Source organism: Astyanax mexicanus, chromosome 5, assembly GCF_023375975.1.
Source record: "Astyanax mexicanus isolate ESR-SI-001 chromosome 5, AstMex3_surface, whole genome shotgun sequence".
Lineage (NCBI taxonomy): Eukaryota > Metazoa > Chordata > Actinopteri > Characiformes > Acestrorhamphidae > Astyanax > Astyanax mexicanus.
In genome coordinates, this window is record NC_064412.1 from 12619859 (window position 1) to 12642548 (window position 22690).

Genomic DNA, 22690 nt, shown 5'->3' on the forward strand with positions numbered 1-22690 from the left:
TAAGTTTAATCTCAGTTTCATCTACAGTATATAAACATTATTCTGAGAAGCATTATGCTGAGAGATCTAATCTGTCTAATCTGGCCATTCTGTTCTTGAGAGATACCAGTGGTTCGCATCTTAAAGTAAACCCTCCATAATTCATTAATGAGGCCATTTCCTAATTGTAGACTTTGACAATGATATGCCCAACTCCTCCAGCAAGTTTAGGTGTTGCCGAACTCACAGTGCTTCTTTAAGTGAATATACCTTCTTTATGTGAATATACCAAACAATTGATGGCCTTACTTTTATTGACACCTTTTTAAATAGAACATGCAATCACAAATACAAGTTTAACCCTTGATATTTTTATCTCCTTAATTTTATATGCAATAATGAGGAACCAGGCCACACCTGGTTATGAAACTGCTTATTAGTCAGTTTTAGATTTAGTTTTAAGTGAAAAATTTAAGTAAAATTGAGGGACACTATAAACATTACTGTAATTTCTAAATACTTAATGCAATATTTGTTGACATTCTATATTTTTGTGTACAGAGGTGCTTTAAACCAGAGGTTCTTAACATGTGAGTCGTTACCCCAAGGGAGTTCTGACATAGACCTTGGAGAGTTGTGAGAGTGATGCTAATTAAGGGTGTTTCCTCCACAAAATGTGTGGAGAATCAGATCCTAATATTTTGTTTTAGTTCTCCTTTCACTTAAGCAGATGGACTTATAATCTTAGGTATCTATATTACACCCTGCCAACAGTCTGTTTTCTAGCCTTGTGCCTGCTATGTTTAAATAGCAAAAGCGCTTGTGAATATATCTACACTGATGGGCATGGTGGTCTGGAAATGAGGTGTGTTCAGGTAAATTTCTGGTGAATTGCTACCTTGGCAACAGAAAACACAGGTGCACCACTGACTGAAAACAACCTAGACCATCATATGTTCATTGCTATCTTGGCAAATTAATTGTCAAAGTTGCATCCCCAATGCACAAACACCACTATAACAGAATGTTATTTTACAACAAAAACAGAATGAACAACCTCTGAGTTTAGCAGCTAAGAGCTGTTAAAAAAGCAATCTGCCAAAGTCAGAGCACACCTGGCTCTTAAAGGGAATGACAAGTGACACATAATTCACTTCTTCCATCATTCTGCTAACAAAGACACGCTGACATGGTTGACAACTTGCCTAAAGATCACTTAAATAGAGCCCTTAGACTTAATATGATTCAGGTTCACTCATGCAAATCCAGGGTTTGTACATCCAGGACAGGGCCGCCGCTCTGCATACGCAGACAACGCAGCCAGCGTTAGGCCTCAACCATTTTGCAGTTGCAGGGAGCCAAATTGACTGAGAATGAAATGTGTTGAAATTATGACATTATTAAATTTAAAACCCAATGTGAATTATTTATGATACGCTCATCTTTTTTGTCTTTAAACATTGCATGGGGCACCTACTCTACTACTTAAAAGCGGCACGTTATTATTTTTGTGCATAATATAATGCCCCCACCCCTATTGCCTGAAATGGCACGGCTCGGTTTGCTCTGTTGGTTGTTGCCAGATTTTCCAGTCAAATAAATAATCAAAAAATGCATGGAGGCGCTAAATCTTGCGCATGTTTAACCATTTTTAAAGTGTATGTGGCCATTCTATACAAAAACTTGTCCAGTGCAATATTTGTGTAAGTTAAAAACTTAAAATAAAATAAACAAATAGGATGAAAAATCGTAACTTATCTGGCAACCTTAGTCCTAACTAAAGTAGCAACGCTACTTGAGTTTGGCAGGAGACAAGTTCACCGCGCGAAGTTGCTACTAAATGGTAATTCAACTATGAAGCGACGGTTTGAGTCTGGAGCTGAGAAGAAGAAAAACAGAAAGATGAGGCCCATGCATCCCTTTCTGGTGAGTAACTTCGATGATAAAGGTTTAAATAGTTTTGATTACTTCATGTTCAGTGGTGTTGCCTGAGCTAGTAACGTTGGCTTTGCTGATTTGGTAGCTTTAAACGCTTAACTAGAAACTAATCTGGGTATTGCAAGGCACGTGGCACGTTTGCAAATAGTAGTAGTGTAGTTTGAAGATTTTTAGTGACTTTAATAAAAAAATAATAAACAGAGTAGCCTACCTATTGACTAATGCCGTCAGTGCACTATCCAAATGGTCTGTATGACAGCAGGATCAGACAGCTCTATAGATTTTGACAGGCTGATATAAATACACCACGAATATAAACGATAATTTCATAACCTTTAAGGCTGGCTTGTGTAAATGACGTGTCCACTGCTTAAAATAGACATGCATCGTTTCATTTATTATTTATACATTATAAATAGTACTCTTGTGCTGTTCTTCACTGTTATTGGCCTTACTTATAACGTTGTAAATATTCACAGTTACATGTGTAATTTTAATAAATAGTAAAATTTTGCGTAAACCTTTTGTGTTTGTGTGTGTGTTTTTTTTTTTTTTTTTTTTTGGGGGGGGCCTCCCTGACCAGTTATGCTTAGGGCCTCCAAAACCTTAGCAGCAGCCCTGATCCAGGATTCCTTAAAAATTGCACTCAAATAGAACTGAAAGTGAGAAGAAACTATGAGAAATATGAGAAAATATTATGTAAACTATTTGGAGTTCTTGAGCCATACTAAGCCATGCGTGGAACATCTTTGTATTCCAGTGTATCTTTGTATACCTAACTGTTACATAAACTTACTGAATTATTATTCATCTCTATTTAATATTAATATTTTATTTTTAGAAAGCAATACTCACAATCATTTGTTTTTATTAAGGAGAAGGTGAACATTTTTAAGAAACCCTGCTTTAGACCAATCATAACAATTTCCTCATCATACTACATTTAGCTGTTGGTTTGAATGGAATAAATAGAGTGTTTTAAATGTTCATTCCATCCTCAAAGGTCTTTCTGTTCTCAATTACCTGTGTGACATTGCAGGGCAGTTTGAAGCTGTGCGCATGTGATCTCATCTCCATGAAGTCTCCAGTGTGTTTGTATGCATGTGTGAGGGGCCCTCCATCTGTTCTGTTAGCTACACATCTCCTGAGAGACAGGTGGACTCTCCCCAGCTCTCTCTGCTCATTTGTTTATGCCAGGCTCTCTCAGAGATGAATAGTCGGTGACACAGCAAGCTGCTTTTCCCTTTAAGACCTGTCCTTCACGACAACCACACCAAAGAGATGCTGCTGCAAATAAAAACAAATATTCCTCTAATTAGGACTAAATAGATTAAAACTGACCAAATTTTAAACCTTCACCAGTACTAAAAGGACACCATCGAGACATAAGACATACATGATACATTTATTCATGAAATGAATATTCATGAACACAACCTGCCATGCAACACTGATGTAACCACACACTTTTTTCAAGGGACATTTACATAGGCTAAAGTAACACGTCTGGTCAGTCACATAAAAAAAAATGCACTGAATTTAATTTAGTAATTTTTTATAAACAACTTCTGTCAGCCATGCATACATAATATCATCACTGTCACATACAACTCAAATCTTAAAAAAAAAAAAAACATTTAAAATGAGTGAAAAATAGAAATAGATTCTATTTTCCATGTTATTCTGGTTTTGGCATAAAGAACAAGCAACCTTTAAAAATATTTTTTTTGACAGATAATTGTATCTATTAAAAAAACAACTTTCACTTTGGACTTCATGTTGCTGCAACTTGCCTACTCTCCCTATTTTGTGTATTTATCTGGATTTCTATTTTATACTATTTTGCATTATTCTATTTAATTTTATCTTATATTTATCTATTTTAACAATTGCTCTTTTGGGTGTCATTGAACCATGAGATTACAATTTTGTTCCACCTTATGTACCACATGTGATGTGAATGACAATAAAGTCTCCTTGAATCCTTGAATCCTTGAATCTTAAACCCTTTAACAATATAAAGGTTATTCGTGTTCACATCTTTTTATGCCTTTTTTATTGAATAGATAATGCCATCATACAAGAATCTCCTTGTAGCACCACGGTGTAATACACAGTTACTCCAAATCTAATATTTTCCTTTTTCTAATTTTTGTGTTCCCTGGTTTAATACATTTAATTTCAACAGTTTCTCAGTAACAATAATAACAAACGTATGTAAATGTAAGTACATCTAATGCATGATTATTTGTCTGAAAATTGTTTCTTTCTTTCCTCTCAAAACTAAACTATATTTTTAGCTGATGCTGCAGAACTTTTACTTGCAGTTGAGTCACTTTTCCCTGTAGTCAAAGGTGAGTCAGATGAATAAGACAGAGTAAGGAAGAACTTAAGGATTTTTTCATGGATTTTAACAGCAAGGTGACATAAGGAACACTGTATAAACCATCACATAAAGGCTGAGGAAGTTTCTCCACATTAAGCTTCTCCAGCAGGTGCGTGATTCATTTACCATAAATGTATTTTATTCAATAGACATAAGCAAGCCTGCTCTTTAAACACACACATTGTGACCTTTTTACATAGTGACAAGCAGTTATTTATTATGTAAGTAGTATAACCTGACTGACACATAAAAACCTTGTATCTTCAAAACTGAAGCTTTACTGAAGAAGGAAAAAAAGATATTTGACTTTAAATTAAAGTTAATTTTAAAATGATTCAAGTAATTTTCAAGCATTTCTGTTGATTTATTCATTCAGAAATTCTGAAAAAATGTAAAGACAATGATAGCATTGTACAGAAAAGTGTATAATGGGGGAAAAAATGAGAAACAAGGTTTTTGAGCAAAAGCTCTTTAATTAAAAATTCTTAGAAACACTCATTTTCGTAGTGTATTTCATAGAATACACTACGATTCTAGATGTTTTTGACTCATGCAGGATTCTTATCTGGATTTATACACAGACATGATAAATTAGAAGATTAGAGACTGATGTCACAAAGGATTTCCACTGTTGCTTCACTCAGCAGTTTCCCATCTGCTGCTCCTTTTCCCGTTCTCTGCCTCGCTCCCTCCCTCGCTCCCTCCCTCGCTCTCTCCCTCTCTCTCCCTGCCTTACTCTCTCCCTCTCTCTCTCTCTCTCTCTCTCTCTCTCACCTACCTTGGTTACACCCAGTTTGTTAATTATTTAACTGTCGTTTTGGTCTTGCTCAATAATTCAAATGGTCACAGGCTGATCTGATGACTTAGTCCTTATTACAACTCAATACACCTCAGAGAAAAACAGGCAGAGGCTGAGGCAGATGTTGAACCACGTTTTTCAAAAATTAAACAAGATGCCCAGCAAAAATATTTATATGAACATTATTTTTTGGACAAAAGTGTACCAAAATGTGTTGATAAATTCATTATGTGAATACAAATGAAACAGAAACCATCCTGACCACACCCAAGTTACTCTAGTGTCTAGTGAAGACAAACCCCAGCAGCTTAAAATTGATCTAAAATAGTGAAAAAATAAAGCTTTCATTTTCAAAACATCCTCTGTAAAGATTATATAATATTGAAAATATGACTGGATGCATTATGACCAAATAACAAATAACCATAGAATATGTTAAGATTTATATCTAAGAGTATTCTTGTGTTATATTTAATTTATTAACTTGATTACATATATAGTGCAAATAGTACAGTGTTTCCCATTTTAACATTTATTTGACTGAAGACTGTATAAATCCAAGAATTGATTTTTTTTTCTGTTCAGTTTTATTTGTTCATATACTTACATTCCTGCATTTTATCCATTTCGTCATTCAGAATTGTGTTTTTTTTTCTTTTAAATTGATAAAATTCACTCATATGTAAAAATAAATTACAGTAAATTTACTAAATTAAATTTTCTTTATTAATTTTTTTTTTTTTACAGTTTTTTGTTTTTGTTGTTGTATTTGTTATAAAGCAATAATAATCTAAACGCTATGGCTGAAAGCATTTTTATGTTGGGTTAAAGCAGCCAGGGTACTGTCCTCTGTTCCATGATGTTATATCAAAACAGACAAAGGGTTGTTATCAATCAAACAGTTTTAAAGTCTGGTAGATGGACAAATGAAGTATGTGGTGTGCTAAATAAAATGTCTCAGCATTATTATACTGCCAGCTTTAAAAAAGTTAATAACTGAAATAACTGAAATTATTGAGCTACATTTAATATATATTTATATTAGAGGGAACTCTAATATGAATACTGCTGCCCATGTGATCAAACTATGAAATTAATACAATTTTAATACAATTAAAAAAATAAATTAAATTAAAAATATAAATTAAAATATATATTGTTTTTATACAAGGTAACACAAGGCAGTGTAATAAATCATAATTCCACTTGTCTAAGACAAACAATAGCCCTGCTCTCCTTTCACTTTGCTTCATTTAACCTCAGACGATCATTCCTCATCCCGAGGCCAGGCTGACTGGGATGTACAGTCACACTCTCTGCCTCTAAATAACTCTTCAGTGATCTAGAGGCGCTTTCTATCTTTTCAGATAGACACCTTGGGTAGAGAATAAATACACTCAATCCTCATTATATATTTCTTTATGATCATACACTGGTAAATGAAAATGAAACTCATATTTTCATATTTTACACACTTCCTCATATAAGGCTTTATCTGAAATGTGGTGTGTTTCCCAGAAACAGTCTGTGCTCACATGAAGGTTTACATGGACTGACGTTGGATGTTGGACACTATATCTCATGACATGGTTGTAAGTTGGTTTTCAAAGTCAATGTCAAACTGAAATTGGCAGGTAAGAAGTGAAAGACAATGATATTTGGTTGCTTTAACTTAAAATTAAAACCAACAAAATCTCAATGTGTGTCATTATTCTTCTATATCAAACTGCAGTAAAGTACTAAAGTGCCACTAAAGTACCTTCTGTCACTTTTATGCCTCTTTTTTTCAATGCTTTGTAAATTATTATATACAAAAAGAAGATATTAATATGTAATTTGTATGATTTCGCGGATGGTGCTGCGGTTCTAGCACTAACAATTATTTACACTCATCTGTTATTCTGTTATTAAATCAAATTTAATTAAATTAAACCCCTTAAAAAGTATTTTTCCTTACATTCCTTACTACTACTTACATTCAAGTTGAAACACATACTGTTATACTTGAGTAAAAAAATAAATCATACTTCTATGTGGGTTTTATTAACTGGAAAATGTTTTTTTTACCTACATACGGGACATACTTGTACCTTTGCTATATTTGCTTGTCAATGAGGTTTAAAATATCCACAATATACAAGAAGTATAAAGACAATGGGGTTGATTATGGACTATAGCTATAGTAAATATATCTTATCTTATTTTCTGTCTATAAATAAATCACTTACTAAGGAGAACCAAGTAAAAACTGTAGTGTTGTAATTATACCATCATAAGACCAGTAAAAAAGCACAAAAAATACATGTATTTTATCATTTTTATCCCTATTGTATACACATTCTTTTTAGATGTGTACTTTAAAGATATGCCAATGAAACAGCTTTGAATGTAAATTAAAATTAATATTAAAGCAATGTCATCACATCTATTTCAAGAAGGTGGACAGGGAAATGGTAGTTTCACAAAGGTATGATTCCCCCTTGTATCCACCTTCAACCTGAACCCATTTATCAGTAGTCGTGTTGACAGGTAAACTCACTGAGCAACATCCTGGTCCTCCTTTGGAGTTTAGAGGTAACGTAATCAGTGTGTATACTACATACTTTTACTATGTGGAGTAAGGCAGTGATTACAGATCAGTAAGACAGATCAGGTAGACAAACACAAGCTGTAGTAATAATGATGAATAATTGCAATAAATCACACTTGAGTCACTGCTACTTTTGATGTCTTTTAGTGACCCCTGGTGGCTGTGCTGGAGCAGAGTTTTAGTGTTTGGGTTCAGCTGTGTTTTAGTGGGAATATAATTATATATGTTTATACATTATGTTTAATGAAGAGTACCAGAAATGTGCATACACTTCTTCTCTTTCAATGTGTTTTCTTTTATTTTTATTCTTTCTTTTTTACGTTGTAAATTTAATACTAAAGACATTACAGCTATACAGGAACACATGGAATCATTTAGTAAACAAAAAAGTGAATATGTTTTATTTTAGATTACTAAGTATCTACTAAGTATCTATTTCTGCAAAGTGTTTAATTTTACAGTTTTTCAAAAAAATATCTTTACAATGCAAAAATCAGCCATTCCTATGTAATAGTCATGTAATGACGAATTCCTCATTTTAAACTTAAAATAGATTTCTTTAATATGAAGATATAATATTTAAAAGCTTTAAAATGTTATAATTCAACACTAAACACTTATACCAAAAAGTTTAGTTGGTCTATTTAGTATTTTGCTTTCAATTATATTTATTACACTTCTGATAACAGTGAGTGTGACATATGTTTTGATTATTATTTGGTTATTTCCAGCTTACATAATACATTGCGCATTTTAGCCAAGCTTGAACAAATTATTAAAGGACTAATCCTTTAATATAAAATATGTCAGAATATAACACATTATAGAATACATACATTATACATTACGCATTATAGAATACATGACGCAGCTGTAGATGTCCATTACATTTACATTTACAACTTATTTGATTAGGACTGTGAATGAATCACTGATTTTCCATTTTATGCTGGGCTTTTTGGGTGGTAGGCTATATGTATCTGTGATGGATTACAGGACCTATGTAGCATAGCATAGCATAGCATAGCATGGTTTCATTTTAAGCACCAAGAACAATGTATTTATTGTATCTAAAGTTTTTTTTGAGTCAATAATGTGGCTGTTCTTTCAGTGCTACTTGCTGTTAGCTACCTAAAGTGATTGTTTTAACCCAAAACAGATACTTGCTCGCTTCCTTATTAAAGGGAAAGGGAAAATCCAGGATCACAAGGCCTGGTTCACATCACAACTCATTTTCCAATAGTGAGTAGAGTATAGAGGTCATGTGCGACTTGCATCAAAATCCACATTCTCACATGTTCTAAACTGGCCTTCACATTTTACAGTGTTTACACGGCTTTGTTCCTTAAAAGGTTTTTGCTAGTGGGCTGGGCGTATGTAAATTTTGAGGATTTAAATCAAATAAAATGAGTCAAGTCTTTGGGTTTAAGTTTGCTGGATTTTTGTCTTAGTGAACAGACAACAGTGTTTAATGTTCACAATATGTTTGTGATATGTCTTTACTCTCATTGTTCCACCTTGGCAAGGTAACTACAATTATACACCTTTTTGGCACCTTTAAACACAAGAAAATATAACTATGGCTAATGAGATATTGATTAATTTAAGATGCTTGGGAAATGTCAGATAGAATATTATGTTTAGGTCATTAGATGGCCTAAAAATTGCATATATGTCTTTATTCCCAACAGGTATAATACAAGTGTAGTACCAGTCAAAAGTTTTGACACCTCTTCATTCTTCATAATTTTTTTTTATTACTTACTTTTTGATGTATAATTGTTTTCTACATTGTATTTTAATATTAAACACATGCAAAGAGTTAAGGGGCACATATGAGATAATGTAGTTTACAAAAAAGTGTTTGGCCTCCACAATCTCTTCACCTAAACCTAACTGAGATGGTGATTTTTGATTTGAAATGAGCTGGAGTTTCACAACCTAAAGGAAAAGCAGCAGCTATTGTTCAGCACTTCCAGAAGCTTCTCCAAGACACTGAGAAAACTATTCTAGGTGACTCTCCCTCATGAAGACCCTGAGATTAAAATACCAAGAGTGTGCAGATCTGTCTTCTGTACCCCTAAATGTAGCTATTTGTAAGAATCTAAAATATAAAACATTTTCTGGTTTGTTTGACACTTTCTTCTTACAATAAATTTCATCTGTTCCTGTATAACTTTAACTTAGTCTTCAATATTAAATTTACAACATAAACAATCATAAAAAGGAAGAAAACACATTAAATGAGGAGAGGTCTAGAAGCTTTTACTGTCATTATATCTGAGCACAGGTACACAGGGTAACAAAATTATGTTCCTCTGCAACACAAAACAATACAATAGACAACATAAAGAGCAAAGGTGTAGAGAATGTGCAAGTTATTACAACAAAAGGGAAGTTGATTTAACTTTTTTTTGTTGTACTGTAGGACCAGATAAGTTGAGTTTACCTTACTTTTTAGGGCAACTCTTTTATTTTTATTATACCAATTTTTTGTCCCAAAATCTACTTAGTACCTTGTGTTCCAAATAAATAAATCTATTGATTTCTTCTTACTTGTTTTTAAAAATTTCATTTTAGTTAAATATATATTATATAAATATTCACACTGTAAACCTGGAAAAGTTATATATATGATCTACAAGGGGTGTGCCAAGGGGATCTATTAGGGGTGTGCCATATCATATCGTACACGATAATATCTCCAAAAAAAATGTATATCGTGAACGATATTATACCCTGAAATATCATGCCATATCACCCACCCCTAATTATCACATCAGGGTACTACTTTTTGCTGTATTTAGCAAAAGAAAAATTCACACTGTTCTCATTTCCCATTATATATCTACTAGACACAGATTCTATCTGTCCAGTATCATTTATTTTACTTTAATCCTGGATATATGGAGATATGTAGAGCGCATTATTAGTATATTGACATTCTGGATCATTGACTTCTGTAAAAAATCTGATAAATTTATTGTATTTTTTAATATCTCAGATAGGGGTGTGCCATATCATATCATATGCAATAAGAAAATTGAATATTCATTTTGGTGCAGTAGTGTATCCATATTTTTTTTTATTCAGTATTTTGTCATATCGTCAAGAGTATCGTATCGCGATATTACCATGAAATATTGTGATATTATTTTAGGGCCATATCGCCCACCCCTACTATCTATCTAATTTTTGGAAATATCCAATTTTACATAAAACATAGTTAATTAGTTCAAACTAATTGTGGGTTTACAGTGTGTGTCAAGAGCTGAGTCTAAACGTTTGACTGGTACTCTATATTGTAAATTTATAATTGCTATATTACAGAAACCATATTTAACTTTGTGAATGTAATTTCAAAGAACTTCAAAAACAGTTGGAACTAATACAAAACATCTGAAATGTACATTATAAATTAATGACCAATCAAATCTATACAGTAGGATTTGGAGACAAAATATAAATACTAAATCTAATTTAATTATAACTGATTGTCCTTGACTGTAAGAAGGAGTGTTAAAGACGTAATAGAGAAGAGATACTGAGACAGTCAGCAGTTCAGCTGGGATTTACCTGTTTACAGTTTCACTATACGGTAATAAACATGACTGGTCCTCTGAAATGTAAGTGCTGAACTTCCTCGTACAGAAAGAGTAGGATATACGGTAAACAGCAGTGCTGAACTCCCCTCATCACCTGTGCGCGTTCCGTGGTTTCGCCTGAGCGGCCGTGACGTATCTTGACAACCTGTCGGTGATTGGTCAGGCCAGTATGTGGGGGCGGATAGACAGGAATGTGTCTGTACAAAACTCAAGAGTACCGTCAGCTGACCGGCTTCAAGTTCATATATGTTCTGAACTGTTCACACACAGACAGCCTTCAGAAAAGAGAAGAGGTAAGCACCACATCTCATTTCCTTTTAAAGAGCTGAGTGTTAACTTTGCTCTTTTTGTTTTATAGCAATATATGTTAAAACAGCTGCTGGCTCGTGCTGTTTGCCTGTTAAGCTGGTAGGTGAGTGGAAGATGCTAAGCTGGTTCTGTTGGATAAAGTATATGGTAGTATACTTTGATACACAAATGAGATTAAATATAACAGGAAAGATATCTCGCTTATAAACTATGCTGATGACATGGCCCTTGTTGCCTGCCTGGGGGGTGTTGCCAGCTCCTCGGCGCATTAGACAACTAGTCACGTGGTTTGGTGGGTGTTGGAGCGACACAGGAATAATTACATTATTGACTTATCGTACAATAAATAGACATGACAGCAATAATTTTGGATAATTGTCTATTGTGAGTTTATTTATATGTTTGTTTACATTTATAATAGTGAACAGTATTTTACACAATTATTATTTTAGGAAGTCATGCTAAATGACCAATGCTTAAATAACTGTGGCTCCATACACACAGTGTATGTCTGCAGTAGGAGAAAAATGTGTTGTCTTTTCAATTGCATGAATGCTTTGCTATGCTATTTAATATATTATTATTATTATTATTATTATTATTATTATTATTATTATTATTATTATTATTATTATTATTATTATGTCATTTTTGTGGCATTTAATGGTCTTAAAAATACAAAAATATAATTTACCGCTATAATTTCCAGGACAATATATTGTTCACAAACAAATATTGTTATTGTGACAGGCCTATATAGGTGCCTTGGAAATTCGTTTTTTTTTAATGAAAAACTGTTTTTATGAATAATTTATTCAAATAATAATAATTTTTTTAATGGTTTCATTAATATCAATTGGAACATTAGAACATCATTTATCAAATCTGACAGTCTAAATATTAAAGTAAAATTTAAGCCTAATTTTAAGCCTAATTTATACTTCTGTATCAAACTTATGAAGTAGCCTACACCTGCACACTTCTCTGGAAATATATCTGCGACGTGCGTAGTGGACAGCCGCAGCTGTGATTGGTCAGCGAGGCCTCGCGCCCCCTCCACACATTCCCGCCTTCCCGGTTTAAACTGCAGAGTGATGCAGAGACACGCAGCTGATTCTCACACGCAGAAGTATAAACGAGCTCAGCTGGGTAGACGCATAGACTACAGGTAGGTTCGATACAGAAGTGTAAATTGGGCTTTAAAATGTGACATCCAAGCCTACCTGTACCTTCAGATGCATTACTATTGGGTCATGTTTAATAACAATTTTGTAAAATATTGTTTGTTGAGTATTATTGTGTAAATATTGTGGTAGTTTTGTAAAATTATTTTCTTTTGTATAAAGGTATTAATTAATCTAATAAAAGGATTAAACAAATAATGTAAACAAAATAATTCAGTAGTTTTATGTAACTAGAAAGTAATAATTGTTTACAGTGGTGGATGATGGATTTAATGACTAAAATCTACATTATAGAAAGCTATTACAGTAGTTATAAATACACAGATTTTTTTTTTCCCGATGATGTTCCCGGATAAATGTATGAAAACATTTTATAATTGTACATATTACAAATAAACTTCGGAATCTAATCGATTGAGGAAATCAGTGGTGATACCCAGTCCTAATAAAATGTGTTGTTTTTAACAGTGTGTTTGTTAATTTTCATTGCTTTTATTTTCTTCTAGAAACACAAATTGTCAAAAATGTCTTTGACTGATCAGACTGCACAGCCCAGTCCCCAGCTGCTTTTGGTGGGTGAGAAGGACAGCAAGCGTCTGCTAGAGGTCTTTGTGAAGAGAAGCCTAAGCCTTAACGATGGAGCACAGCATCCACATCACCGAAAGCACCAAAAACACAAGTGGATTACTCTTGATGAGAGGAATAAGAGGGATCGGAAACATTCCAGTGACACTTCGATTCACCTTAACACCTTAAATTCAGAGGAGGATCTTGATAAATATGAGGCGTTCTCTGAGCCGGAAACAGAGAGGAAGCTCAAGCCAACAGTGGAACAACCACAGAACAAATCTAAGCAGAAGAATAAAAAAGTCACTCTCGGAAGAAATGACGGATCCACTGCATCTCAAAAATCTGATGGAAAGCCCAAAAAGTGGCTCCTACACTTTGATAAAGAAAAGCGAGATGGTAAACAACCAAACAAAGCTCTGAAACAAGAGTCAAATGACTTTAGAGATGAGGTATTACCACATCCCCCTGTCACTGACGAGCTGGAGAGCTCTACAGAGGCAAAGAGGCCCAAGGAGAGCAAGAAGAGTAAGAAATCTTCAATGTGGAAGAGTGTCCTGGGGTGGTTCTCTAGAGGGAACAGTGAAAAGCAGGAGGATAAAGAAAAGGAAGTTGCAAGAGCTGAAGAAGTTATCCCACCTGAGGAGCCCTCAAGTCCCCCAATCTCCTGCCTGCCTTTTCCTGATGTTCTCCCTAGTGGTGATGCCATCATCCAGCGGCGCAGAGCTTCCAAACGGCGGAAGCTGTCACTAAAGAGACGCAGCAGGGACATGGGACTAGATAAGGCCACTGGGCGGCCATGTACTTTAGATCTGTCTACTGCTGACCATGAAACTTCAGTGAAATGTAGGTATTTTACATATGTGTCATTTACTAGTTTAAGCATTTATCACTTTAAAAATAATAGTAGCAACCCAACTAATGCACACATACCAACCTGAGAGATGTAATCAGTTAATTTTTTACACAAATAGTTCTGAAATAAAATCTAGCGAAACAAAGTTAGGAAATGTAAAATACCCAAACTGATGTATTGTGAAAATAAGAGATACAAAGTAAAATCAAGTGAAATCACTTATGGAAATATGTAGCAATATTTATTCCATTTCTATTTCAAAATCTGATCTCCGTTATAAAAAAGCTGTTACAGCCATACAGTAAAATAATAATAACAATAATAATAATAATAAGAAGAAGAATATTATTGTTATTTTATTATTAGTAGTATTATTAGTATTATTAGTATTATTATTATGTATCTCACCAAATATTCATTCACATTACTGATTATTACTTTTTTTTAAACACCTTTTATATTTGTCATGTTTTGTCATGTCATCTTCTTTGTTGCAAATTTGAAGTTTCATTCATTTTATTTATTTGTTTGTCCATTTGTTTGTTTCTGCAGCAATTGCCGAAGTCGAGCCCACTAACTCATATTATGAGAAAATGTCGGAGGAACTGGAGAAGATTGTTCATGAGATTAAAAACAGCCCAATAGAGGAGAACAGAACTTTCCTTGATCAGTCTCTTAATGGATCATCCAGTGAGTACTTCTTACTAACCTGGACTGAGAGAACATTGTGATTCTGTATTAAAGTATATATTATGCTGTATTTTTCAACTCCTTTAAATTCAAAATAGAAATCGAGTTGAAATACTGGCTCTGATAATGCAATACTGGAGAGTTCCAAAATGTGACACATGACTTTACAGCTCTTCTCATTTCTTTTCTATTTTCCTTGCCTTCTCAGTGTCTAAGGAAGAAGTTATCAAGAGGATTGTTGCCCTTATTAAGCAGGAGGGAGACATCATAGATGTTAAGGTAATGTTTTTTTCAAGTAATGTTTTCCCACTGCTCTTCAAAAGCTGAAAATTAAAAACACATAATGAATCATCATGGTCATCATACTAAAACACTTAGTCACTTATAACTGAACCTGTCTTCTCTTCCTCCCACAGCTGAAGGAGAATCCCACCATCACCTCATACTTCAACATGCTGTCCTATGGCTCATTCCAGCAATTGGCAGACCAGTATGTACAGTCAGAGCTGCCCAGGCAGGAAGCGCAGCCTTTAGTAGCAGCTCCAGAGCTAGTGAAGTTTGCCTTCACTCTGGACTTTACGGCCAGAGTGGCCAGTCTCTCTCGCCATGCTCCCGGACACATAGTCGGCTTCGGGAACCAGTACTTGAAGGACAGGTTTACTCACAAGAGTGAGAGTCATCCTCACAACAGTGACATCACAACAACAGAAAAACAGAAGCAAGAGGAAATACACTCTGAAAAAGAAGGAGTCAGGTGAGTCAGAGATGTTTAACCTTCTATTTATGGCTCTCATCATATCAGCACTTGGCTTGGTAAATCAGTGTTTAAATGATGGTAAATCAGGTGAGCTGCAGATATAGGTGAACACTGATAGTTAATATTCATTGCTTTGTTTGTCTAGACAATCTTCCAAAAAATAAAGCCAAATGTATTGATTTACTGATAACAATGTTTTATTCTAGTTTGTTTGTGTCTGTCTGGCAAACATTTGCACGGTACTGTACACACTATAGGAGTATGTATACTATATGAGGTTTTACCATGGATTTGTTTTCTAAGGGAGTGGTTTAGTCAGCAGCAGTATTAGGTTACCCTTTTGAACCCTGTGTGTATTCCTCGGTTGTTATGTGTGACTTACTATTTAAAGTACTGTATGAATTCTCTGGTACTTATTATGAAACTAATAGGGGTGTGATGAGACACTAATATCACGAGACGAGACACGATATTGGGTCCACAAGAACGAGACGAGATTTTAAACGAAAATGTTAAAGAAAATGTCAAAAATGAAAAAACTTTGAAAACTTTTATTTAACAAAATCATATAACGCACACTTAACAGACTGGTTTCTCTCACACATTGATTTTACAAGACATAGAAATAAGAATAAAAAAATAAAAATAAAACTTTTCTAGGTTTTATATAGTTCAAACAATAAGTGCAAACCACAACCAGTCATATGAAGCCTATGGTTTGTGTTTTTTTCTCCTAAATCTCTTGTAATTGAACTATGCATAACCATAACCAGTCATATTAAGACTATGCTTGAAGTGCAAACAGAGACAGAACATTTTTTTGAATACAGTACAGAGCTAAGGGATTAGTACAACTGCCTATGAAACAGTCATGCGTTCGATTTACTTACAGTATTTACAAATGGTTTGTGTCTTGTTGGTCACTCTGTTCCCGTTTATTGTTTCCACTGGAGCCAAAATGCAGCCAGACATACAACTCAAAAGTAGCAGAAGCATCTTCTATGCAAATGCCCGAATTTTCCTCTTCTGCTGAGAGCTGCTCTCACTGCTCAGCATCCACACTGCCAGATCACTCTTAAAAAATCCACACAACTGTTTTTTTTTCCCTGCGAGACAGGTTTAAGCCTGACGAGAAATATCATCACGTTTTAATCTCGTGAGATCTCGTCACACCTTTAGAAACTAATATGTAAAACCTAAACATTCAATTCTATTTTGTGTTATTTTTTTTACAGAAGCCATAATACTGAGGAAAACTGAGGGACGGGTGGAAATATATAACCTCATCGTGGAGTTGAAGGAGCTTCATGGGTCTCTGACTGCTTGGAAACTTTGATCTATGTTGAAGGTTGTGAGAGAAATGTGTAAAATGTATCATATATCATATATGCTAAATTGCTAGCATGTTATAATTCTACTGTTTAATGAGAGTTCCCATACTACAACTAGGGTCATTGTGTAAGCTATCATCAATCTTAGTGGACTTGGTACTGTGTGCAAAAGTGTCAACCACTTTCCTAAGCAGAGGCCAATGGAATCTGTTTTATAATCTATTTAAACATGTATGTAATATATTTGCACTTGGTTAGAAAATTAACACAACAAAAACACTGTGACAAAGGCAGTAAACGCTTTCTCTAAAGCTCTTACAGCCAAAGTAAACAAACCATAAAATTCTTCATATTTTTTATTTTTTATTTTTCATTAAATGTATCAGTGTCTTCTTGTAAGCTATTTAACAAACATTAAATATGCTACAGGTGTGTATGCAGGCGTACACAATGTAATAACAATGAAATATTATTAATAAATATATTTTGTACATATTTATTACATTTCTTGTAGGTTTCTAAGGTATATCTGAAAACACTTTATAAAAATCACCAACTTCCTAATTGGATGATAACTAGACAAACAATGACTTTAAGGAGATTTACAGAGATTTATCATCACACTATACTGGGTATTAAAACATAGGCCACTCTTATAGAAAGGAAGAAAAAGCAAAATAAGCATAATAAGCATTAGGGAAATGATATAAGCCCTTGGGAATGCTAGTGAATAATAGTGAATAATAGACAGTGCTGTGGCCTTTCCTAGTTGTATTAGGTAACTCAGGTGAGGCAGCACTGTAATTACCACCCAACACGTAAAAGCATGTGGTTGCTCATCCTGACCTACTTCAAGCCCAGTGGTTGGAGGAAGGTGTTATTTTACATGCACCCATTGCTGGATAATGACAGATACATTTTATTTTAAGGTTGAAGAGGAAAGTAAAGGATGCTGGTTTGGGGATTTGACTGTAGGAGTAGTTAGTGGTGGACAGCTGGCGGCACACACAGCACTGCTTTCCTGAGTGTGATTGCTTCTTCAGAGTAGAGGCAGAGAGGCACCGTGGCACAGAGTGCAAAGTGAGACAGAGGAGAAAATTTTTTTTTTTAAAAGGAATGCAGACAAAGGAGGAAATCACAGAACAGAAACTTAGTATAAAGGCAAGGTGGACAAACTAATAAAACATCAAAGATAAAAGCAGGAATCGGAAAATTACAATGAGAATATTGATAGAGAAATAAAAAGACTGGAGACTGCAAGATATTTCAAAAATATATTTGGTCAAACTGTCTCACTACTATGTTAAAGGGATTATGCTAGCAGAACTGTGTATCGAGATTGTCACCCTGGTTCCTAGAAACTACAATAAAACAGGACTTACCTGTCCAGCAAGTGTCTTGTTAAGTAGAGCATGGTGAAAATAGTCCGTGTTAGAACGGTCAAAACACTCACAGCCTTCTTAACAATGTACCTTGTCCAACACAGCAACCTGTTCAGTGCGCACACAAAACTGAAAAGAAATACATGCTAATTTCATGTCCACAATGCTAATTAGTGGTGTTTGTCTGTAGCATTAGATGTTATAACAATATGTGTTGATAACTTGATATTCTCTTAAATAGTGGCCCACATTTATTAAGTTTCACAGAACATGATCACCAATCTTAAATCAGGGCACATATTAACAAAACCTTTCAACAGTATAAGAACCAATCACTCAGTCAATACTGAGAATCTGACCCTAGATCAGAAGTCCTGATCTGACAAGCTTTGTGAATATGGGCCCATGCCTTATAGGTTCATGCACAAACTGATAGCAGGTCAGCAGTCTTACTCTGTGAAGACTGACCAATAAGTAATTACTGGCAGAGGCGTATGTGGGCTAACCTGTAGCTGAATGAGATCATCACCAAGGCAGGAAAAGTGTAGGGTAGCAACAGGTAGGAGATCAGGCGGCAAGGCAAGAAGTTGTTATGGAAAGTCCAGATGCCGTACTGTCCAGCCAGGTTACAAAGCATAGCTAGAAACAGAGAATAATATAATATAATATAAAAACGTAATATAACATATCATTTACATAAATTATACATTCTTCTAATCACCATTCTGGAAGTGATCTCTCATGTCATTATAGAAATATTTCATAGGAGGAAAGTGATTCATTCCAATCTGGCTGAAGTTTGACCTAATTTCACTTGTTTGATTAGTTATTTGAGGTGAGTTACTGCTAAATTAGAATTAAACCCAGGTTTCTGTCAATTTGTTCTACTCTGTCAAAACGTGTTACCATAGTGTATATCTGTTAGTAATGCTGTCTAAATAAAACACCAGATATTTCAATAGGCAAAAAGCACCATGCAAGAAAAAATAGGAAAGACATTTGAGTTGCCTAATAGACTGTACTGTACTGTTGTTAATCTGAATCCCCAATAACAATTTTGTAGCACCCAAATAAATAAAAATAGTAAACTAAACTGAAATGTACCAGGGAAAACCAGAATGTTTATGAAAAAGACATTAAAACATTTCTGGGTTAAGCAGCACATATAAATGATAAGCACAACTTGACAGAAGACCAGTGTCCACAGTGCTGAGTGGTGATTTAAGGTAAGGTTAACTTAGTCATTTTATTCCACATCAATTTCAGTTTTATAATACCAACACTCGTAATTAGGGTTTTTACGCTTTGCACTTCTCCTCGGTGTGGTTGTGGACGGACTGCTCCTGCTGACAGACCCTGAACACATCCTATATTGGCATTTTTATTTAACCCAGTAACAGCTGCCGTTCTGAACGGGCATCAACCATAACCATATTTGCTAATGTGTTTTTTTTTTCTGTTCCTGGTAAAACCCCAGCTAGTTGAGCAGTTTTTTGTGACTGCGGCTTTGCACCACAAGAATGAACCCTCATTTGAAATCACTTCCTCTTTTATCTTTATCCCAACTGTAGGTCACTTTGGCTGCTTTGCATTTATACATGCAAGGCCATAGTACAGCTTTGAAAATATCTGTTCCTATTTTGTTTTTCCACATAGTTTGTATTACCATCTGCCTGTATAATTGCAGCATTCCCTTTAAGTGACAATTTGGCCAAACAAAATGCCAATTTGTGCTACACATATAGAAATGTGATACCCTTTTTCTCCATCCGTGCAAGAAAAACAGACATATACTATTGGGATACTTGCTACAAAGGGTTCTTCCAGCAAAACTATAGAAGAACTATTTTGTCAGATATGTATGTAAAGTACCTTATACATCTCTTTAACAATTTAAAAGTTCTTTACAATCATGGCTGCTTTAAAAAGAGGCAAAAAATATTATTTTATGGCATCACTAAAAGAACCATTTGCAGAACCGTCGTCTTTAGCGCTTAGCTCTGTAGTATATTCTTCAGTTTCAGTAAGGAGTAATGGCCCATGCTGTAAAAAGTAGTGAGGTTAACAGTAGGATATTTACACTTCATTATCAAAGCCCTATAGGCAAGTCGGCTCCGGGAAGTTAATAAACTTCAACTCCAAACTTCATTTTGTTTGAAGGGGGAGAGATGAAAATACTGGAAAGCAAACATTGGATTATCAAGAAACATATTTAAAATATGATATTATAAAATCTGATAAAAAAAACACTTATGAACAAATTATAGTGTTTGATTCATTGTTGCAAAAAAGGTACTTTTCAGCTTGTTATGGCTACTGTGCTCACACACATCTCCACAAAAAGGGGGCTTCCCCACCAGCACACAGTCCCTCCTTAGCACTCTGCACAACCTCCAAGCTGATTGGCTGCTATTGCTGAGGGGTGAGAATTTGTCCCGAACCAGGCAACATGATTAGCATTACGAGAAATCCCATTCACACAGGGGTCAGTGGCTTCATTAATAAGGTTATTATTATGCATGCTGACTCATTAGCTTCCACATAGTTAAAGCATCATTATGTGAGAATTGGCATTTCTTGCACCCAGGCAACAGGAATTTGTCAGGGACAGGAATTTGTACTTTAACTCTTTCAGACCCTGCATTAATTACAATGGATATCATGTATTTTTTTCAAATGTTTTGTTGCACAGAACATTAATTAAGACCTGTGCTCCAGATCATAAACCAGCCAAAGAAACAGCCCTGCCCACTGCACTGGACAAACAAAAAACTCAGACATTAAGGCATGTCAGCACTACAGAACAAATAAGGCAAAGTAATACAAGATCATTTTTAATAATTCTTTATGATTTAAAACATGTTTTTATCATGTTTAGGAATAACATTTAAGTTAATTGGATTTATTTTTATATTTGGATAGTAGTGTCTTATTTTGTGTACATTACAGACAGAAAACAGCACTCTCATTTGTTTAACACTGAAACATGGTCTGAAAAGGTCTGAAAGGGTTAAGCTACCCTTAAAGGAGGACTCCCTTTACACATGCATTTCTGGGGTACAAGCTGAGACATACAGAACTGTCCCTAAAAGTGAAAAAAAAAAAAAACATACAAACTGAAGCGGTAGAATAACATTACATGATTTTACACAAATATGTATGCAGTTTTATCTTATGCAGATCTCATGAGCATTATTCTGCTCACTTGGCCCAAGCTACATAGTGCAATTAGCAGCTGGAGAAAAAGTTATTCTTCTTATTGCAAGTGGAGAAGCACAATGATTTGGAAGTTGCTACTTGAAGCTACCTTTAAAAAAATCTACCTTATATTGCTTAGAATGGTTTGAGAATGAAGCTTTATGTAACACAGGCATTTGATAGAAGCTAACAATTAGAAAGTGACATGGAAACCAAAAGCAAAGATTGTGATCAACAGCCAGACTGAATAGAAACACACTCCACTATTGTTCAGCTGTAGAACACTCTGTAGGAACAGAGTGAGGATATTCAAATGGATGGTGTCAATAAATGAGTAATCTCTCTGGCTGTAAAGGGTAAACATACCTGCCTGTAGCCACACTGGCAGACTGAGATATACACACTGCTCGAGTGAGGTTAGATTCCACGGTAGATCTTCTAGGCCATGAAAGTATTCCTCTGACAACTCTGAGACCTTCCCAAGGCTTTCCTCCACTATCCTACTACCACTCTCATTTTCCTCATCACCCTCTTTCTTCTCATGCTCCTGTAGAAACTCTTTTCCCAACTGTTCTTTTGGATGAAACTTTTGTACTGTCCCATTATCATCAAAGCATGACCTTTCCCAGTACTTCATTTCCATTTTATTGACCTTAACAAAGACCTGTATGAGGAAAAAAATGTTTTTTTCAGAATGTGTCAAAACATTGTCAAGAGTTGTGTTGCCTTAGCACCCTTGGTCTTCTTTTAAATGTGTTTAACTGTGTTACATAGTATTTATACCCAAGAAGATACTTAATTCTTGAACTACAAGTTTAACACTCACTTGCTAGTATAGCATTGTGTGTTTCCTTGTTCTGTACTATGTAATATAACCACACACTAAATTTTTATTTTAAAAGTTCCTATGTAAGATGAAATCTGCAATCTGCTTACCTCTATGTTGTAGTATATATTCATTTGAAGAAAAGAAGGAGAGACAGACAACCTGGTACTCCTACAATACTAAGCTCAGAGAGTAAACTGGGCTACAGGTTGCTGGGTCTAGCCAACAATGCCAATAAATTACTCAGTTGATCTATTTTTATAAAGCATTGCTTGTCGTTAAGTGCTGCATTA

At 34.7% G+C, this 22690-nt stretch overlaps 1 protein-coding gene across 1 annotated transcript; it reads left to right on the forward strand.

The window, feature by feature from the left end:
• Positions 1-11482: 11482 nt before the first annotated feature.
• On the forward strand, positions 11483-17490 carry LOC103030054 (uncharacterized). Its single transcript, XM_007253338.3, has 6 exons — positions 11483-11590; positions 13297-14203; positions 14766-14903; positions 15112-15182; positions 15320-15657; positions 16896-17490. Exons 1-6 carry the CDS (start codon positions 11489-11491, stop codon positions 16918-16920), a joined length of 1581 nt encoding a protein of 526 aa, XP_007253400.3. The 5' UTR covers positions 11483-11488; the 3' UTR covers positions 16921-17490.
• Positions 17491-22690: the final 5200 nt, after the last annotated feature.